The sequence below is a fragment of the Trichechus manatus genome, unplaced genomic scaffold, assembly GCF_000243295.1.
Source record: "Trichechus manatus latirostris isolate Lorelei unplaced genomic scaffold, TriManLat1.0 scaffold00077, whole genome shotgun sequence".
NCBI classification, from domain to species: Eukaryota; Metazoa; Chordata; class Mammalia; order Sirenia; family Trichechidae; genus Trichechus; species Trichechus manatus.
In genome coordinates this window covers 12,545,965-12,554,540 of record NW_004444013.1, presented here as the reverse complement: position 1 = coordinate 12,554,540, position 8,576 = coordinate 12,545,965, and the positions used below count along the sequence as shown (strand labels likewise).

The following is an 8,576-nucleotide window of genomic DNA, read 5'->3' as shown; positions in this document are numbered from 1 at the left end:
ATCAGTGGTGGAAAGGAGGAGTGTGCTGTCACAGTATGGGGAGAGCAATAAGGGTCATATAACAATGTATGTATAAATTTTTGTATGGGGAAAAAAAAAAGAAACCCATGCATCACAACAGTTCAATCCCCAACCAATCACAGGATGATGCAGTACAGGACAGCATTCTGTTCCTTTGTGCATGGGGTCACCATGAGTCAGGGGCCAACTCAATGGCAGCTAACAACAACAACAAGAAGAACAGTTAGGAGCCCTTTCTACATCTCCTAAAATTTGGATTCAGGTCAAGGCCCTAGAGAACTGTTTATCTTTAAGATACATCGTCAATTGATTTTCAATAAAGATTCCAAGGCAGTTCAAGAAGGAAAAGAAAATATCTTCAATAAATGCTGCTGGAACAATCAGATGGCCATATGCAAAAAAGAGAAGCTTGACCCTTATCTCATACTATATAAAAAGATTAACACAAAATGGATCTAGACTTAACCTTAAGGGATAAGTTTACAAAATTTCTATAAGACAACCTAAGAGAAATTCTTCATGACCTCGGGTTTAACAAAGACTTCTTAAATATGAAACAAAAGGCATGAACTCAAAAGGAAAAATTCAATAAACTGGACTTCGCCAAAACTAAAAACATTTGTTTTTCAAAAGACATGTCAGAAAATGAAACAGCAAGACTGAGACAAAAATGTTCACAATACATATACTTGAGGAAGGACTTGTATCCAGAATACATAAAGAACTTCTACAAGTAAATAAGAAAAAGACAAACAACTCAATAATAAATGGATAAAAGACTTGAACTTCTGAAAGGAATACACACGAGGGACCCATGTACTTCATGAAAAGATGAGTGACAGCATCCTTCATCAGGGAAATGCAAGTTAATACCACAAGGAGATACCATTTCCCACCCACTGGAATGGCTAAAGGGAACTCGGGTGGCACAGTGATTAAAGCAACTGGCTGCTAACCAAAAGGTCAGCAGTTCGAACCCACCAGCCGCTCCACGGGAGGATGTGACAGTCTACTTCCATAAAGATTACGGCCTTGGAAACCCTACGGGGCAGTTCTACTCTGTCTTATAGGGTCACTATGACTCAGAATTGACTCAATGGCAACAGGTTTGGTTTGGCGTTTTGAGGAATGGCTAAGAATCAAAAGACTGACAACACCAAGTGTTGACAAGGATGTAGAACAACTGGAACTCTCCTGCACTGGAGGTAGGGTGTACAATGGTGCACTCCCATTGTACTGCTGAGAACTGTATGCATAACTTTATAAGAACTCCAACACCTAGCCTAGGACTCAGCTACTTCACTCCTAGGTACCTACTGGAAAGTCAGTCTCCCTCCTGGAACAACGTCCACCTATATCTGCCCCCCACACCAAGGACCTACTACACACTTTTCTTCCCCTTGTTCTTTTCACTTAACTTATCTTGGAGACTGTTCCAGCCAGGCTTCCACACGCCCACCTCCTGGCTGCAGGACTGGGCCAGCCTCTAGACTAATGTTTAGGCTGTTTCCAGTCTTCTGCGCTCGCCCCTCGGCCCCTGCTCCCACCTCACCTGATAGTCCTTCTGCAGCAACACGGTGTGGATGAGGCTCTTGTCCAGGGAGAGGGCCGCCAGCTTCCGGCAGGTGCGCTGAACGCTCAGCACCAGATCTGTGCTGGGCACGTGGCTCAGGATGTGCAGCAGGATCTCGTCAGAGAAGTCCAGGAGGTGGATGCCGCCGGCCACCGTAGCTGCTGAGGTGCCCGCATCATCCTCACTATGCATGTCCTGGAAATCAGAGGACTCAAGTTCCCAAGGGCTCCCTGAGAGTGGTTCTCAGTCTGGTAGGGAGAGGAGCCAAGAGAAGCCCCCATCAGAGCCCATGGGAAAGGAGGTGCTAAAATCTTAACCACACAGCAAAGAGTTTGTCAAATTCTGCAAGAAAGGCCGCATGAAACTAGAAAAACCTCTATTGAGCAAGAGACTATAAAAGTCCTTATAAATAAGACAAACAGCACACAGCAAACAGATGACATTTTTAAATCCAAAAATCGGTAATGAATAATAGGAACTGCACAACCTACTCCCATTTATCTTGCTTTCTGGTTAGAAATGCATAGTGGCATTTCTGATAACATGTATCTACATTTTGTTTTGCTTTGCTGTAGGTATCTGGCAAACTCAAAGGATTTCTGCCCAAATGCAGCCTTCCACCCAAATGATCAAAGCCTCTTTGATTTATACAACCAAGAAGAAGAGGGACCCACCCTGGGCTAATGTGACATGAAATCCCCAAATCGAGCACAAAGGAATTCAGAAGGATGTACTAAGCTGAGCCCATGAAGGGCAGAGAGGACATTGCTGGTCTGGTGGTAGAATTCTCGCCTTCTGTGCAGAAAACCTAGGTTCGATTCTCAGCCAATGTACCTCATGTACAGTCACCACCCGTCTGTCAGTGGAGGCCTACGTGTTGCTATGATGCTGAACAGGTTTCAGCAGAGATTCCAGACTAAGATACACTAGGAAGAAAGGTCTGGCAATCTACTTCCAAAAATCAGTCAATGAAAGCCCTATGGAGCACAATGGTCTGATCCACAACCAATCATGGAAATGGTGCAGGACTGGGCAGCATTTCATTCTGCTGTGCATGGGGTCACCATGCATTGGGGCCAACTAGACAGCTGCTAACAACGACAACATGAGGGAGGAATCTCATATCTTCCCCAATACTTGACCCGCCCCAAAAATGTCTCACTGAGGTCCTCTCACTCTGATGACCACTCCCACAGAAAGCCCAGAATCACTGCTACTGCTTTTCCCGGCTATTCTGTCTACAAGAAAACCCTCTCTAGCCTGCCCCTTCTCCACCCTCCTTCTTGTACATATTTGGAAGGATGGAAGCTTTGAGTTTTTGAAAGCCCTGCCTGCTGCCATGGCAACCGTGAGGCCGCGGAGGAAGCGCCTGTCTGCACACCTCCCATAGCATGGGTGGGAATGGGAGCCAAGGGTTTTCCGGGAACTCTGGCTGCAAAATCCCTTTACCCTGTCCTGCTGGGCTCAGCATCCTGCCAAGCCCTCAGAGAGAGTCTTCAGGGATATTTCCCACCCATTCTTCCCTGGGAGCAGGAAGCCTCCTCCATCCTCCAAAAGGGAAAACCACAGCAGACCCCTGAGGGCCTGGCCAGGGTCATTGTTATTGTTGCTGTTGGGTGCCATCAAGTCAACTCCGACTCAGAGCAACCCCATGTGTCAGAGTAGAACTGCCCCATAGGGTTTCCTAGGCTGTAATCTTTATGGGAGCAGGAAGTTTATCAGGCGGATCCAGGACCCCAGGAATCACCACACAGCGTGGGTCCCTCCTACCTTCTCTTCTTCAATGGGAGGCAACACCCGGTGGGCCTCTACTTCTCCCTCTCTCCGTCTGACTTCCCCACAATCCCTTCTTCCTACTTCACCTTCTAGAAGGTCAGAGGCCAGCAGTCAGACCCCAGACCTTAGCCGCACTGTGTCTCTATATTCTGGGTCCAGGGTTTCCGGCCATAATGAACTTTTCCCTAGCACACAATTTCCCAGAGTCCAATCACAGAATTACTGAGAACCTGTTAAAAACCAGATTCCCAGACCCCATCTAACAACAGGTTGCTGCTGAGTTAACTCCGACTCATGGTGCCCCCACGTGTGTCAGAGTAGAACAGTGCTCCACTGGGTTTTCAATGGCTGATTTTTCAGAAGCAGATCACCGGGCCTTTCTTCCGAGGTGCCTCTGGGGAGCTTCAAAACGCCAACCTCTTGGTTAGCAGCTAGCGCTTAACCCTTGGTGCCAGCCAGGGACTCCAGATCCCACCTAGGCCTGTGAATCCATCTCTAGGGACAGGCTTGGGGACCAGCCTCATCGGGTGAGCTCGGGAGATGGTGCTCTGGCACAAGAGGGCCTGGGGTGAAGAGGAAAGCAAAGGGCTTTGAAATCACAAGACTAGGTTTGCATCCAGCTGAGCAGCCTGAGGTGCCCCCTCCCTGAGACTCAATTTGCAGATGTATCAAAGTAAGAAAAGCATCACAGAGCTCACATGGTTAAGATGATCAGATGAGAACACAGCATAAAACATGTTGCAAAAAACTCGAGCATCATATAAGTTCCATAGTTCTACTACCTATACTGAATTTGTATTGAAACCACCTAGAAAGCACAAAAAATCTGTTGCCCTCGAGTCAATTCTGACTCATAGCAACCCTACAGAGCAGAGCAGAACTACCCCATAGGGTTTCCAAGACTGTAATCTTTACAGAAGCAGATTGCCACATCTTTCTCCGTGGGTTCGAGCCGTCAACCTTTTGGTTAACAGCCAAGCACTTAACTACTGAGCCACCAGGGCTCCTTTGGAAAGCACAAGAAGAATCCTGATCAAAAGGGGGAAAAGCTGAAAGAGAATTCCAAATTCTCATGGAATCCAGACTTTCTGGAGCCAGTGAGGCTGGATGAACCCTTGAAACTATTGCCCTGAGATCATCTTTAAACCTTAAACCAAAAATATCCCCTGAAGTCTTCTTTAAACCAAGTAACAGTTTGGCTTAACTAGTAAAGAATGTCTGCCTTGAGCACTGTGCTCTTTTAAAGATCTATATGGGATCAAACTAACAATGGCAACTGGAAAGGTCAGATAGGAAGCTTAAAGGGCAGTGAATTTATGTTAATGGGGGAGAAACAACTCAGAAAAGGAGGGTGAGGAGGGTTGCACAACTTGAAGAATGTAATCAGTGTCACTGAATTGTACATGTAGAAACTGTTGAATTGGTGTACGTTCTGCTGTGTATATTTTCAACAACAAAATAAATTAAAAAAAAAAAAGCCAGAAACTGAGTTCCAGCTCCCTCCACCCAGTCTCCACACATCCTACAAGACTATTATTCCCTGAGACTGAAACATTTCAATTGGTGAATGTCATTTCATTTATTCTGCCCTTCTTCAGTGGGTTTCTACCACTCATTGTGGCCCAAACAAAAGAGAAAGCATGTCTCAGGCCATACCCCAATGCTGCCTGCTGCTCCTACTCAGGATGGGGGCTGTCCTCAGGCCAGTGCCCTGAGAGATGGGGTGGAACTTGGGGGGTAGCTGGCTGGGGCGATGGCCAGGCAGGTCCTGCTGGGACCACCAAGATTTCCTCTGACTTCCCAAGCATCCTAGGAAGTGGCTGCTAGGTTTGCAAAGTTCAGTCCTTTCCCTGAAAGGTAGGCTACCTGGGACCATGATCTTTAGTAGGTTAATGCACCTTTCACCCAGGAAAGGTGGCACACTACGGAGAGACAACAACTAACAAGGAGTGTCCACCAGAAGGGAAGAAGTGGGCTTCTGAGTTTCTCAATTTATTTAAAAAAAAAAAAAAGTGGCCAGGACCAGCAATTCCCAAAGGAACTGAAGGCAAATTCTTTATACACGAATGTTCATAGTAGCACTATTCACAATAGCCAAAAGGTAGAAACAACTCAAGTGTCCATTTACAGAAGAACGGATAAACAAAATGTGATTCAGCCATACAATAGAATATTATTCAGCCAAAAAAAGGAAGGAAGTTCTGATACATGCTACCACATGGATCCATGTCTAAAACATGCTGAGTGAAAAGACAGCAGACACAAAAGGTCACATGTTGTATGGTTCCATTTGTATGGAAAATCCTGAAGAGGTAAATCCAGAGACAGAAAGTAAATTGCTGGTTGCCAGGAGATGGGGGGAGGAGGAATGGGGAGTGACTGCTTCATGGGCACGGGGTTTTCTTTTGGGGGAAAACAAAGTTCTGGAACTGGAGAGATGTGGCGGTTGCACACCATTGTGAATGCACTAAATGCCACCGAGTCGTTCACTTTAAAATGGCTAATTTTATGCTAAGCCAATTTTATCTCAATTTTTTCAAAAAAGTGACCCCAAGTATGCCCACCTCCAAATACACCCAAATAAACTTGCAGTCGCCTGCATCTGTGTCTCAGGACAATGTGTTCTCAGGTGCCAGGGAAACTGAGGCAGATCCACCCTCCATCTTAAAACAACTTAGGTAACTAACCCAAGGGCAGAGGGCCAGCAGTGAAGGCAGAGCCTTCCCTGAAACTGCCCTTTGCCTCTACTTCAGAAAGGGCTGCAGGGCTTCCTGACAGGTCGAGACCAGATCCTTCCTGGAGTCTCCTGAAATTCCAGTTCAGGGGTAAGAAGTGGACCCTGGAGGCCACTTGAATCAGCGATTCTTATCACACACATCTGGGAACTATCTGTCTAGAACTGGATGATGACAACTTGAAATGAGTTCAAAGAGTGGTGGTTTAAAGAGTTTGTTGTTAGTTGTGGTTGAGTCGATTCCTACTCATGGCGACTGCACATGTGCAGAGAACTGCTCCATAGGGATTTCAAGGCTGTGACCTTTCAGCAGCAGATTACCAGGCCTGTCTTCCGCGGCACTGCTGGGTAGGTCTGAACTGCCAATCTTTTAGCTAATATTCGAGCACTTAACTGTTTACACTACCCAAACCAAAATCAAACCTGTTACTGTTAAGTCAATTCCAACTCACAGTTACCCTACGGGACAGAGTAGAACTGCCCCACAGGGTTTCCAAGGCTGTAATCTTTACAGGAGCAGATTGCCACATATTTCCTCCTATGGAGCAGCTGGTAGGTTCGAACCACTGACCTCTTGGTTAGCCGCTGAGCGTTTAACCGCTGTGCCATCAGAAGTCCTTTTATGCCACACAGGGAACTCCTTATTCACTAAACTCAACTGCTCATGTGTACTTCGAGAAAAGGAGGGGCCTGAGGGACAGGACCCTATAAAACCAAAGCACCAGACCACCACCACCATCATCACCCCCAAGCACCCACAACTAACCCAAATCTGCTACCACAACCAGGCTTCCCAAAACTCTGCCTGGAGATGATGGGGCTTCCTGGCTCTGCAATCCTATCATCGACAGTTACCCTACACACTCCCCCCTCAACCAAGGAGCCACAGGGGCCACTTCTGAGCCAAAGTCACTTCAAATGAAGAGGAGCTGCCAGCAACCTCCATCCACCCTGTGAAAACACTTGAACCTCTCACCCTGGCTCCCGAGGACACAAACTCCAAAGACTTAGGAAGTGGACTCAACTGCCTGAGCCCTGGAAGGTGACGGACGTAAACACAGGTACACAGACCCGTAGGCAGAAGGCAAGAGAAGGGGAAGGCACTAGTCAATATCCCCTCTACCCTTGTCTGCAGAGAAAATACCTTGCACTACACTACAGGGACACAGTGTGATTCCCCATCGGACCAAGATTTGTGGAGACTCCGGGGAGGAAGTCCAGGGTAAGTGCCCCCAGTGAAACGGCTTTTCCATCACTCCCTCCCCCACCCCCCCCAACATACACACAAGTCGCATAACAAGCAGGCTCCAAATGGAAGCGAGCTGGACGGAAATTGACCATTCAGAAAGAGAAGACAGGTGCGAAGTGGGGACAGAGGGGAAAGTCTCAGAGCTCAGAGAGCCGAGCCAAGACACGGGAACATTGGGAAACGGCCAGGGAGGCCTGCAGACTGGAAGGGCGGCGGGGCGGGAAAGGGATGGAAAACCGAAGGGGCGGAAAGGGCCGGGACAGGGCGCGGGAAGGACGGGGCTGGATAGGGTCAGAGACAAGGCTAGGGTAGGGATGAAAAGGACGAGGCGAGGCGGTCGCCCATGGGCATGGGTTGAGAATGAAGGACCAAGACCGGCCGACGCCGGGGAGAGGGTGGAAAGGACCGAGCGGGCCCTGGATCGCGGTCCAGGGCCGGGGTGGGACGAACAGCGCGGGTGCGGGGTGGTGATGGGAAGGACGGAGCGGGGCCGAGGTAGGGATGGGAAAGACTGAGTGGGGCCGGGGCCGCCGGGGCAGAGAGGAACGCGGAGAGAGGCGCAGGCCATACCTCTCCGGAGCTGGCCATTTCGTGGGCGGGCCGTGCAGTGGCCGCCGGAGCTACAGCCCGGGATCCACCCGCCCGCCTGGCCAGGGATGCTCAAAGCCGGCGCGTCGGCGGCTGAACAGAGACCCCCGCAGGGGGCGGGGTCGCCCGACACTTCCGGCGCCTTCCGAAACGTACTTCCGGCAGTCCTTCGGCGCGCCCCCGCACGGCCGCCATGTTGGGTGTGGCGACTCCGAGGACGCCGGGGGTCTGTGAGCTTTTCCCCGGTAGAGAGTAACTTGGCAATACCAGAGCACCCCGAGTGGCCCGCTCCTCCCAGCCCTCTGCACGCTCATATCCCTGCACCCGGCCCTCCTCGGGCCGGCCCAGCACGCTCCCCGCCTTGTGTCTTCTCAGTAGCTGTTCATAAAGCCACCTGTTCTAGACAAGGTGCTTCTCCGCCCCAGCTTCACGCACGTACACACACCCGAAGATTTTTCTCCATACCTCTTTCCACCATCTGACCTACTGTATCTTTTTTTTTTTTTTTTTTTTGCCCTTTCCCCAATAAAATGTGAGCAGGGACAGGACCCCAGTACCCAGAATACTCCCTGACATGTAGTAGGCACTGAATATATAATTGCTGGTGCATGAATTAATGAATGACATGCCCTCAC

The 8,576-nt window shown here is 49.1% G+C and overlaps 1 protein-coding gene across 2 annotated transcripts in view; it reads right to left on the bottom strand.

Annotated features, from left to right (window-relative positions):
* FBXL18 (F-box and leucine rich repeat protein 18) overlaps positions 1 to 8,200 on the bottom strand; it is a 43,015-nt gene extending 34,815 nt beyond the window's left edge. For both annotated transcript variants that reach the window (XM_004380833.3, XM_023735260.1), the window contains exons 1-2: positions 7,924 to 8,200; positions 1,574 to 1,789 (exon numbers count right to left, since the gene is read on the bottom strand). In XM_004380833.3, coding sequence (XP_004380890.1) covers positions 1,574 to 1,789; positions 7,924 to 7,941 — 234 coding nt within the window. In that variant the 5' untranslated portion in view covers positions 7,942 to 8,200. The remainder of the gene's footprint in view (positions 1 to 1,573; positions 1,790 to 7,923) is intronic.
* Positions 8,201 to 8,576: the final 376 nt, after the last annotated feature.